At 43.6% G+C, this 12848-nt stretch overlaps 1 protein-coding gene across 8 annotated transcripts in view; it reads left to right on the forward strand.

Moving 5' to 3' along the window:
• The window catches only part of FMNL2 (formin like 2), a 358580-nt gene that overhangs the window by 281893 nt on the left and 63839 nt on the right, over positions 1 to 12848 (forward strand). For all 8 annotated transcript variants that reach the window (XR_008847349.1, XM_056536955.1, XM_056536957.1 and 5 more), the window contains exons 11-13: positions 4177 to 4287; positions 4638 to 4787; positions 10638 to 10739. Coding sequence is in view for 7 of the 8 variants with exons in the window: in XM_056536955.1 (XP_056392930.1) it covers positions 4177 to 4287; positions 4638 to 4787; positions 10638 to 10739 (363 nt within the window). In the remaining variant the exon portion in view is untranslated. The remainder of the gene's footprint in view (positions 1 to 4176; positions 4288 to 4637; positions 4788 to 10637; positions 10740 to 12848) is intronic.

The raw sequence follows: 12848 nt of genomic DNA on the forward strand, positions 1-12848 counted from the left end.
AGATTTTTTTAATTGGATGACTAAAATAGTAGGATTCCGCAGAAAGAATGAGCAAGATTCTTCTTTCGGCAGCGGAATTACAGTAGCAAAAGTTTCCCTGCTAAAATTTTGTAATGTGCACTTTGGAGTGATATCCCATTGACAGCAATGGGACTCTGCTGCATCAGAATTTCCTAGCGTAATTTCTAAACAGAATTACGCTTGTAAATTCCGTAGTCTGAACCCTGCCTTAATATTCAGATATTGTCTGCTATGGATTTGTGCTTCGGGCTCCACACACCTGGTTGTGAAATAACAATAAGCTAAGGAATTGCTGATGCCTGCGAGGAATATCCGCTACTGTCAAAGGAAGCGTTACCTCCAGATGAACTTTACTTGTTCTTGAATATTATTTTTTTTTAAAAGAAAATTTACATAACATTTAGGTCATGAGAACCATGGAAAAATGTTCTGCCGCGTGTTATAAGATGACAGACATATGAAGGAGACGGTTTTTGGCGAGCGATCGTGTCCTTATACAATACCTACTATAAAGCCATTGAATGGACTCTTTAAATAGACATTTCCAAGTGCTTTTTAGATTCTCAGAATTACCTACGAGTAGATTAATTGATTCTCAGTAGAAGCTTCCGAGGAATAAGTAAACAGCCTGGAGGAAATTTAGATTTTTGTCCATTTCCCTGCAAAATTATCTGCAGATACAACCTTAAGGCAGTGTTCTCCAAACAGTGCGTCTCCAGCTGTTGCAAAACTACAACTCTCAGCATCAGTCCGGGCAGGCTGAGAGTTGCAGTTTTGCAACAGCTGGAGATGCACCGTTTGGAAAACACTGGTATAGGTACTGCATGGTCTGTAGCCCTGTGCCAATGTAAATCCTATGTCATCCATTCATTTATGGGATACTCCACTGGAAATATATATATTTTTTTTAAATCATCTGATGCCAAAAAGTTAAATAGATGTGTAAATTATTTCTATTATAAAATCTTAACCCTTCCAGTACTTATCTGCTGCTGTATACTACAGAGGAAGTTCTTCTCTTTTTGAATTTCTTTTCTGTCTGACCACAGTGCTCTCTGCTGACACCTCTGTCCGTGTCAGGAACTGTCCAGAGCAGGAGAGGTTTGCTAAGGGGATTTGCTTCTACTCTGGACAGTTCCTAAAATCGATAGAGGTGGCAGCAGAGAGCATTGTGGTCAGACAGAAAAGAAATTCAAAAAAAGAAAAGAACTTCCTCTGGAGCATACAGCAGCTGATAAGTACTGGAAGGATTAAGGTTTTTAAATAGAAGTAATTTACAAATTTGTTTAACTTTCTGGCACCAGTTGATTAAAAAAAAGTGGAGTACCCCTTTAACCCCCATTTGCTTGGTATTCTAAATAATTAATAGTGGTCAGAGCTTTCTATTTATGATACAGAACTTAAACTATCTCCCCTTCACTCATCTTTACCGTTAAAAGGTAGCTCCCACCAAGTAATATATAATCTAATATGTCCCTACCTTTTAGTAATCTAGCCCTAACCCCCTACCTGGCTTTAAAAAACTTTTAAATCGCTTTAATAGAGCAGATTTAGTGCTTCTAAATCTGCTCTATAAAGCAGGGCAGAAATCAGCGCTTCCCAGCAGGCACGACGTCACTGATGCCTTGCTGGGCGCTTGCTTCCGCCCTCAGATCGTCTATTCAGCGCTCCTGTCGGGAGCGCGCATAGATGATCTGCCAATAGCACTGCAGATCACACTTACCCATCCGGAGGCTCGCGCTGCCTCCGGACAGGGTAACGGGGGCGGGCGGGGCCGCGCACGAGGCCAGTGGAGCTGGCCAATGCGCGCAGCCCCAGCTATCAGCGTGCTCACTGTTGCCTGTTTGATTGACAGACGGGAGCGAGCACAGCAGTGCCTGAATTTCGACTCATTGCCAGGCTGAAATGAGTCGAAATTCAGTGGTGACATCACTGCTGAATGCATTCGGCCACTAGGAGGGCGACCCCTAGTGGCCGAATTTAAAAGTGATTTTAAACTTGTATAAAATCACTTTTTTTTAATTAAAGTATATTAGAGATATGTTGTAGTACTTAAGTACTACAACATATCAATTTTTTTACTTCATGACAGTGCCCATTTAAATTATAATATTTTGGCTATCTGCAGCGACCACTAGGGGATTTTCGCAGGGGCATTATGGAGTATTCCAGCAGGACCCCATGACTGCGAAGCCCTGCTTGGCACATCTATTAGTCCCGCCTTCCTGATAGTAGTCCCCTCCTAGCCGCTCCCGATATTTTGCTCCTTCATGGTCCGGTCCTGGTACCTGGGGAGTGGTTTTAGTGATTGTCTGCCCATGATTGGTGCAGGGAATTTTCCTGCTCAGTTATCCCCCTGGTCTTCCCATACTAAGTGGCAGTGTGCGGTTGCCCATCACCCCCCCCCCCCCCCTTACTCATATAATGTTCTTACAAATTATACTGACTTTGGTATGTTTTTGCTTGATTCACTGCTGACAGAAAGTTGTGTAGTCCTCTCATTGTCAGTATGGTGTTGTCTCCAGCTCCCGGGCTCCTCCCTCTTGAGATGACACATCATCCTCTGCTGTCCCAGGAGGCCTAACTGGAGGGATGTCATCACCTCTGATAAGCCTTTACAGCTTACCTCACCTAGATATACACAAATATATCTTATGGGGGGCTGAACAATGTAACAGGCAGAGGAGCAGACAGGGAATGAATGCAGCAGGTGTTGCAAATTTACTGACTTCTGTGCAATAGTCTGCTATGTACTGAAATGTTCTGCAACAACTGTCAGCTGTAAGGAAAACTATGCATTCTGAGAAATTGTAGTACTGAGCAACTTCTCAACCAGGAATTAGTGAGAGGACATGGTAGGGAGAGGATTTTACAGACCCATAAAACAAGTGGATTTTTTGGGTGGTTTTAGAATTGGGGCAGACACGTAAGCAGTGCTGTTCGCTCCCGCAGCATTTTATTATTATTTTTTTTTAACCTGATTTCGGAGTACCCCTTTAACTCAGAATTCCCTAATAGGTTGGATGAAAATGGGTTTTGTAGACTGGGCAACCCCTTTAAGGAGCAACTTAGACCTGGGGTAAAATTTAGGGGGTGCAGATTTCATAGGGTCTGCTTTCTGTATAAGATATATGAGAACAGCATGGCTTAGATTAAGCCTATCTTATTGTTCCCCCTTGTCAGTGTGCCTCTAGCTGTTCCAAAACTACAAATCCCAGCATGCCCAGACAGCCGTTGGCTGTCTGGGCATGCTGGGAGTTGTAGTTTTGCAACAGCTGGAGGCACACTCTTTGGAATACACTACTCCAGATGATGCTAAAGGTGTCTGGCAGCTGTTCATTGTCACCCTCCAAGATTGGAGCTAAAAAGGGGTAAAATACTACTAGTAGTAACTGGCACTTCTCATCCACCGCCTGCACAGCCTCATCATTCCATCTTCACACAAATACCTGCTCGGCGGTGATACACAAACCATCTTAAAGGGGTACTCCGGTGGAAAACTATTTATTTGAAATTAACTGGTGCCAGAAAGTTAAACAGATTTGTAAATTACGTCTATTAAAAAAATCTAAATCCTTCCAGTACTTATCAGCTGCTGTATACTACAGAGGAAGTTCTTTTCTTTTTGAATTTATTTTCTGTCTGACCTCAGTGCTCTCTGCTGACACCTCTGTCCATGTCAGGAAATGTCCGGAGCAGGAAAGATTTGCTATGGGGATTTGCTCCTACTCTGGACAGTTCCTGACATGGACAGAGGTGTCAGTGGTCAGACAGAAAAGAACAACTCAACTTCCTGTGGAGCATACAGCAGCGGATAAGTACTGGAAGGATTAGGATTTTTTAATAGAAGTATTTTACAAATCTGTTTAACTTTCTGGTACCAGTTGATTTAAAAAAACATTTTTCACCAGAGTACCCCTTTAAAGTGACAGTACGGAATTACATTGCGAATGGCGACATTTATGGCCTGCGATTGAAGTAAAAAATAGTTAGACGGCGGTATGTAGCATGCACAGGGGAAAAGCCCAAAATGAAGGACGGGAGTGACGGGTGGAGAATCCGCGGGAGTACTGTATGCACTAGCTCACTATTTTGCAGGCTTTGCAGAAACTGTAATGAGTTAACCCCTCAAATGCCATCTGTGACTCTTTGCAGGTTGCCTGTATGCAGTTCATTAACATCGTAGTCCATTCGGTAGAAGACATGAATTTTAGAGTCCATCTTCAGTTTGAGTTTACCAAACTAGCCCTGGATGAATATCTGGACGTAAGTAGATCTTATTGTGGATTTGGATATGTAGCAAATATTTGCATTGTTTGGTGGTTACATATTGTATTGGATATACGGTACATTTTTATTGGTTGTTAAATCTGTCTAAAGCATTTGTCTTGCCCTGTGAAGATAAGCGCTATCAGGTGGTTCTGGCGGCCGCTTATAGAAATTAATATAAATGTTCGGCTGATGTAAGTTTACGTTTTTATCTTGGCATTGGGGGGGAATTTGTCTGGAAGCGACTGGGTCAGTATGGTTGGCACTTATGACCGGTGTTACTTCTGCCTATAACTTTCTTGTACAGATCTGTAAAATGTGTTGTTGTCTTTTTTTTTGCCGTATAGAAACTGAAACATACGGAAAGTGACAAACTTCAGGTGCAGATTCAGGCTTATCTGGATAACGTGTTTGATGTGGGGGCTCTCCTGGAGGATGCAGAGACCAAGAATGCCGCACTGGAAAGGGTTGAAGAACTGGAAGAAAACATTTCTCATGTAAGCAAGAGCTTGAAGGACTGCTGTAATACTGTCCCCTATGCACAAATGTTATAACTACTATAATACTTCCTCTTAAAGGGGTATTCCAGGCAAAACCTTTTTATCTATATATATCAACTGGCTCCGGAAAGTTAAACAGATTTGTAAATTACTTCTATTAAAAAATCTTAATACTTCCAATAGTTATTAGCTTCTGAAGTTTTCTGTCTAACTGCTCAATGATGATGTCACGTCCCAGGAGCTGTGCATGATGGGAGAATATCCCCATAGAAACTGCACAGCTCCCGGGACGTGAGTCATCAGATCAGTTAGACAGAAAACAACAACTCAACTTCAGAAGCTACTAACTATTGGAAGGATTAAGATTTTTTTTTATAGAAGTAATTTACAAATCTGTTTAACTTTCCAGAGCCAGTTGATATATATAAAAAAAAATTTTGGCCTGGAATACCCCTTTAATTATGAGATTATAGCTTCTGTATGTCCAAGAATATAACTGTTATAATACTGCCTTCTGTGTCCAATAATATATCTACTGTATACAAGAATATAACTACTATAATACTGCCTCCTATATATAAGAATATAACTACTATAATACTGCCTCCTATATACAAGAATATAACTACTATAATACTGCCTCCTATATACAAGAATATAACTACTATAATACTGCTTGTTACGCCTAGCGCTCCGGGTCCCCGCTCCTCCCCGGAGCGCTCACGGCGTCTTTCTCCCTGCAGCGCCCCGGTCAGTCCCGCTGACCGGGAGCGCTGCACTGTCTTGGCCATTGGGGATGCGATTCGCACAGCGGGACGCGCCCGCTCGCGAATCGCATCCCAGGTCACTTACCCGTCCCGGTCCCCTGCTGTCATGTGCTGGCGCGCGCGGCTCCGCTCTCTAGGGCGCGCGCGCGCCAGCTCTCTGAGACTTAAAGGGCCAGTGCACCAATGATTGGTGCCTGGCCCAATTAGCTTAATTGGCTTCCACCTGCTCCCTGCCTTTATCTGACCTCCTCCCATGCACTCCCTTGCCGGATCTTGTTGCCTTGTGCCAGTGAAAGCGTTTAGTGTGTCCAAAGCCTGTGTACCTGAACTTCTGCTACCCATCCTGACTACGAACCTTGCCGCCTGCCCCCGACCTTCTGCTACGTCTGACCTTGCCTCTGCCTAGTCCTTCTGTCCCACGCCTTCTCAGCAGTCAGCGAGGTAGAGCCGTTGCTAGTGGATACGACCTGGTTGCTACTGCCGCAGCAAGACCATCCCGCTTTGCGGCGGGCTCTGGTGAAAACCAGTAGCCTCTTAGAACCGGTCCACTAGCACGGTCCAGGCCAATCCCTCGCTGACACAGAGGATCCACTACCTGGAAGCCGAATCGTGACAGTAGATCCGGCCATGGATCCCGCTGAGGTGCCGCTGCCAAGTCTCGCTTATCTTCCCACGGTGGTCGCTCAGCAATCGCAGCAGATTGCCCAACAAGGACAGCAGCTGTCGCAGTTGACCGCCATGTTACAGCAACTTCTGCCTCTGCTGCAGCAGCAACCATCTCCTCCGCCAGCTCCTGCACCTCCTCCGCAGCGAGTGGCCGCTCCTAACCTCCGCTTGTCCCTGCCGGACAAATTTGATGGGGACTCTAAACTCTGCCGTGGATTTTTGTCTCAGTGTTCCCTGCATATGGAGATGTTGTCGGACTTGTTTCCTTCAGAACGGTCTAAGGTGGCGTTCGTAGTAAGCCTTCTTTCAGGAAAGGCCTTGTCTTGGGCCACACCGCTCTGGGACCGCAATGATCCTGCCACAGCCACAGTCCAGGCCTTCTTCGCTGAACTCCGGAGTGTCTTCGAGGAGCCAGCCCGAGCTTCTTCTGCCGAGACTGCCCTGTTGAACCTGGTCCAGGGTAATTCTTCCGTTGGCGAGTACGCCATACAATTCCGTACTTTTGCTTCTGAACTATCCTGGAATAATGAGGCTCTCTGCGCGACCTTTAAAAAAGGCCTATCCAGTCGCATCAAGGATGTGCTGGCCGCACGAGAGATTCCTGCCAATCTGCAAGAACTCATCCATCTAGCTACCCGCATTGACATGCGTTTTTCTGAGCGACACCAAGAGCTCCGCCAGGAAAAAGACTTAGATCTCTGGGCACCTCTCCCACAGTATCCGTTGCAATCTACGCCTGGGCCTCCCGCCGAGGAGGCCATGCAAGTGGATAAGTCTCGCCTGACCCAGGAAGAGAGGAATCGCCGTAGGGAAGAAAATCTCTGTCTTTACTGTGCCAGTACCGAGCATTTCTTGGTGGATTGTCCTATCCGTCCTCCACGCCTGGGAAACGCACGCACGCACCCAGCTCATGTGGGTGTGGCGTCTCTTGGTTCCAAGTCTGCTCCTCCACGTCTCACGGTACCCGTGCGGTTTTCTTCTTCAGCCAACTCCTCCCTCTCAGCCGTGGCCTGCTTGGACTCCGGTGCCTCTGGAAATTTTATTTTGGAGTCCTTTGTTAATAAATTCAGCATCCCGGTGACCCGTCTCGTCAAACCGCTCTACATTTCCGCGGTCAACGGAGCCAGATTGGACTGCACCGTGCGTTACCGCACAGAACCCCTCCTGATGTCTATCGGACCCCACCACGAAAGGATTGAGTTCTTCATTCTCCCCAACTGTACCTCTGAGGTCCTCCTCGGTCTGCCTTGGCTCCGGCTTCATTCCCCCACCATTGATTGGACCACCGGGGAGATCAGGAACTGGGACTCTGCCTGCCACAGGAAGTGCCTCTCCCCCCCTCCCAGTCCCGTCAGGCAAGCCTCTGTGCCTCCCCATGGCCCCCGTCCTGGTGTCACACTGCCCCGTGCCAGGCCTCGCCCTCTGCCCTCCCTCCCCATTCCCACTCCTGCTGTACTGCCTGCCGTTGAGGAAACCCTCCATTCTTTCCCGGTGTCCTCATCCCAGGGGAGGCAGTTACCGGACAAAGAGAAGGGAAGACCTAAGGGGGGGGGTACTGTTACGCCTAGCGCTCCGGGTCCCCGCTCCTCCCCGGAGCGCTCACGGCGTCTTTCTCCCTGCAGCGCCCCGGTCAGTCCCGCTGACCGGGAGCGCTGCACTGTCTTGGCCGTTGGGGATGCGATTCGCACAGCGGGACGCGCCCGCTCGCGAATCGCATCCCAGGTCACTTACCCGTCCCGGTCCCCTGCTGTCATGTGCTGGCGCGCGCGGCTCCGCTCTCTAGGGCGCGCGCGCGCCAGCTCTCTGAGACTTAAATGGCCAGTGCACCAATGATTGGTGCCTGGCCCAATTAGCTTAATTGGCTTCCACCTGCTCCCTGCCTTTATCTGACCTCCTCCCATGCACTCCCTTGCCGGATCTTGTTGCCTTGTGCCAGTGAAAGCGTTTAGTGTGTCCAAAGCCTGTGTACCTGAACTTCTGCTACCCATCCTGACTACGAACCTTGCCGCCTGCCCCCGACCTTCTGCTACGTCTGACCTTGCCTCTGCCTAGTCCTTCTGTCCCACGCCTTCTCAGCAGTCAGCGAGGTAGAGCCGTTGCTAGTGGATACGACCTGGTTGCTACTGCCGCAGCAAGACCATCCCGCTTTGCGGCGGGCTCTGGTGAAAACCAGTAGCCTCTTAGAACCGGTCCACTAGCACGGTCCACGCCAATCCCTCGCTGACACAGAGGATCCACTACCTGGAAGCCGAATCGTGACACTGCTTCTATGTACAAGAATATAATTACTATAATATTGCCCCCTATATACAAGAATATAACTACTATAATACTGCCTCCTGTGTTCAAGAATATAACTAATACAATACTGCTCCTATATACAAGAATATAACTACTATAATACTGCTCCTATATACATGAATATAACTACTATAATACTGCTCCTATATACAAGAATATAACTACTATAATACTGCCTCCTATATACATGAATATGACTACTATAATACTGCTCCTATATACAAGAATATAACTACTATAATACTGCTCCTATATACAAGAATATAACTACTATAATACTGCTCCTATATACAAGAATATAACTACTATAATACTGTCTCCTATATACGAGAATATAACTACTATAATACTGCTCCTATATACAAGAATATATCTACTATAATACTGCTCCTACGTACAAGAATATAACTACTATAATACTGCTCCTATGTACAAGAATATAACTACTATAATACTGCCTCCTATGTACAAGAATATAACTACTATAATACTGCCTCCTATGTACAAGAATATACCTACTATAATACTGCTCCTACGTACAAGAATATAACTTCTATAATACTGCCTCCTATGTACAAGAATATAACTACTATAATACTGCCTCCTATGTACAAGAATATAACTACTATAATACTGCTCCTATATATACAAGAATATAACTACTATAATACTGCTCCTATATACAAGAATATAACTACTATAAAACTGCTCCAATATACAAGAATATAACTACTATAATACTGCTCCTATATACAAGAATATAACTACTATAATACTGCCTCCTATATACATGAATATGACTACTATAATACTGCTCCTATATACAAGAATATAACTACTATAATACTGCTCCTATATACAAGAATATAAATACTATAATACTGTCTCCTATATACGAGAATATAACTACTATAATACTGCTCCTATATACAAGAATATATCTACTATAATACTGCTCCTACATACAAGAATATAACTACTATAATACTGCTCCTATGTACAAGAATGTAACTACTATAATACTGCCTCCTATGTACAAGAATATAACTACTATAATACTGCTCCTATGTACAAGAATATAACTACTATAATACTGCCTCCTATATACAAGAATATAACTACTATAATACTGCCCCTATATACAAGAATATAACTACTATAATACTGCCTCCTATATACAAGAATATAACTACTATAATACTGCCCCTATATACAAGAATATAACTACTATAATACTGCTCCTATGTACAAGAATATAACTACTATAATACTGCCTCCTATGTACAAGAATATAACTACTATAATACTGCTCCTATATACAAGAATATAACTACTATAATACTGCTCTTATATACAAGAATATAACTGCTATAATACTGCTACTATAAGGATACACCATACAGACCACTTCACAGACCCCTGACGCGTGTTTCGCTGACCGCTTTATCCAAGGGAAAACACGTGTCAGGGGTCTGTGAAGTGGTCCGTATGGTGTATCCTTACTCTCTGTTAATTATGTTTGTGGGTCTTGCATGTTCACCTATATTTCACCTATATTTTTGCTGCTCTGATTGCTGGAGCTGGCGCCGGGAGCTTGTGATGTCATAGCCCCACCCCCTCATGACATCAGGCCCTGCCCCCTCATGACGCCATGCCCTGCCTCCTCAATGCACATCTATGGGTGGGGGCGTGACAGTCGTGCATTGAGGAGTTGGGGGGCGTGATGTCATGAGGGAGCGTGGCGTGACGTCATGAGGGGGTGGGGCATAACATCATGAGGGGCCGGCTCCAGCGTTCGGAACAGTTTGGTCCAAACGCTGAACAGCGGAGTGCCCCTTTACGTAACTCCCCAGTGGAATTTATGCAAAATGCGTAAAACAGCCTGCTTGCTGGGGGCCCTCAATCTTGGTATGGTGTGGGACCTGTATCTATTAGACATTTATGGCAAATATTTCCCTTATTGTAGTGTTTGGGATAGCTATCAGATTGTGGGCGCCACCGAAGTGCGAAGAGAAAAATACAGAATATAATTTTTAAAAATCCCATGACTTTTAATATACATATTAGTGAATTTTCATGAAACTAATTCCTATCTTTCCTTCTATGTTCACAGCTCTCTGAAAAGCTTCTAGACACAGAAAACGAAGCCATGTCAAAAATTGTAGAACTGGAAAAACAGCTTATGCAAAGACATAAAGAACTGGAAATCGCCCGGGTAAAATTCTGATTGTCGCCTTATTGCTCACATTTATATAATGGCAGCTATAGCCAAACAATGAGCTGATATATCTGCAGCCGCCTGAAACCTAACCTGTCTCCATATTGTTCTACCTGCACCTGTACAGAGGGGAATAATATTCATACACAATACTTTGGGGTGTAGAAGGAGTAGACTCACCCCACGGTGTTTTATAGGGAAACATAACTTTACTCTCATATTATGAACAATCAACTAAAAATGAAATAATCAATAAAGTCATAAAGATTGCCGTACACGTAAGCATAGCTGGCATATGACTTTTGTTAAAGGGGTACTCCGCACCTAGATCTCTTATCCCCTATCCAAAGGGTGGGGGATAAGATGTCTGATTGCGGGGGTCCCGCCGCTGGGGACCCCCGCGATCTCCCTGCTTCAACCGGCGTTTGCTCCGTGCACCAGATGTCTGTAGTGCTGCAGCCGAGATGTCTGAGGTGCCACAGTCTTATCCCCTATCCAAAGTATAGGGGAGAAGATGTCTGATTGCGGGTGTCCTGTCGCTAGGGACCCCCACAATCAGACATCTAGGGGAGGAGTACCCCTTTAAAGGGGTATTCCAGGAAAAGATTTTATATATATCAACTGTCTCCAGAAAGTTAAACAGATTTGTAAATTACTTCTATTAAAAAATCTTAATCCTTCCAATAATTATCAGCTGCTGAAGGTGAGTTGTTCTTTTCTGTCTGACAACAGTGCTCTCTTCTGACACCTTTGTCTGCCTCGGGAACTGCACAGAGTCGGAGAGATTTGCTACGGGGATTTGCTTCTAATCTGGACAGCTCCCGAGACACGTGTCATCAGTGAGCACTTAGGGTGCAATCACACCACGTTTTTGCAATACTGTTCCCGTATCAGGTTTTTGATGAAAAACGGATTCCTCAAAATCTGACAAAACTGTATCAAAACGTGTGTACAAATTTCAACTCGTATACAGTTAAAAACTGTAAGTTTTTTTAAAAAACTGCAACCGTTTTGTAAGAAAAAACGTATACGTTTTAAACTTTTCACTCCATTTTGAATAAAGTTTCACTTGTTTGATTGAAATTCCAAGAAAAAAAAAACTGGAAAGTCAAAAAACGTATATTGAAAACCGGATGGAACCGTATGTACATACAGTTCTGTACGGTCCCCATTGACTCCCATGTTAAAAAAAAAAGAACGTATACGGTTTAATACAGTTTTTCACCCAGACCAAAAACCGTGGTAGACTACGGTTTTGGGTACGGGGAAAAAAACGGACAAAACCGTACAGGGTGCAAAACGGACACAACCTGATGCATCTTTTGGCGTACAGTTTTCAATGGAGAGTCAACGCGTACGGTTTTCAATACCGTTCCATACGATTTTCACATTGAAAATGTATACGGGAACTGTATTACAAAAACGTGGTGTGAATGCACCCTTACACAGAAAAGAACAACTCAATTTCATCTGCTCATAAGTGCTGAAAGGATTAAGATTTTTTTAATAGAAGTAATTTACAAATCTTCACACAAGAAACAGAAAAGCCCGGCACCGCTATTATATATATATATATATATATATATATATATATACATATACACACACACCACACACATTTTAGAACAGCATTAATTTTATTACTTATGTATAGAAAAAATAATAAGAATAATCAAATAGTATTATAATATTATAATAAAACATTATATAATAAGAATATATACAGTATATATATATATATATATATATATATATATATATAATTTTTATTTTATTTATTATTATCTTTTTTTATTCTTATTATTTATTTTTATTTATTTTATTTCTTAAAGGGGTATTCCAGGAAAAAAAATTTTTTATATATATCAACTGGCTTCAGAAAGTTAAACAGATTTGTAAATTACTTCTATTAAAAAATCTTAATCCTTTCAGTACTTATGAGCTTCTCAAGTTAAGGTTGTTCTTTTCTGTCTAAGTGCTCTCTGATGACACCTGTCTCGGGAACCGCCCAGTTTAGAAGAGGTTTGCTTCTAAAGGATTTGCTTGTAAACTGGGCGGTTCCCGAGACACGTGTCATCAGAGAGCACTTAGACAGAAAAGAACAAC

This window comes from Hyla sarda, chromosome 8 (assembly GCF_029499605.1).
Source record: "Hyla sarda isolate aHylSar1 chromosome 8, aHylSar1.hap1, whole genome shotgun sequence".
NCBI classification, from domain to species: Eukaryota; Metazoa; Chordata; class Amphibia; order Anura; family Hylidae; genus Hyla; species Hyla sarda.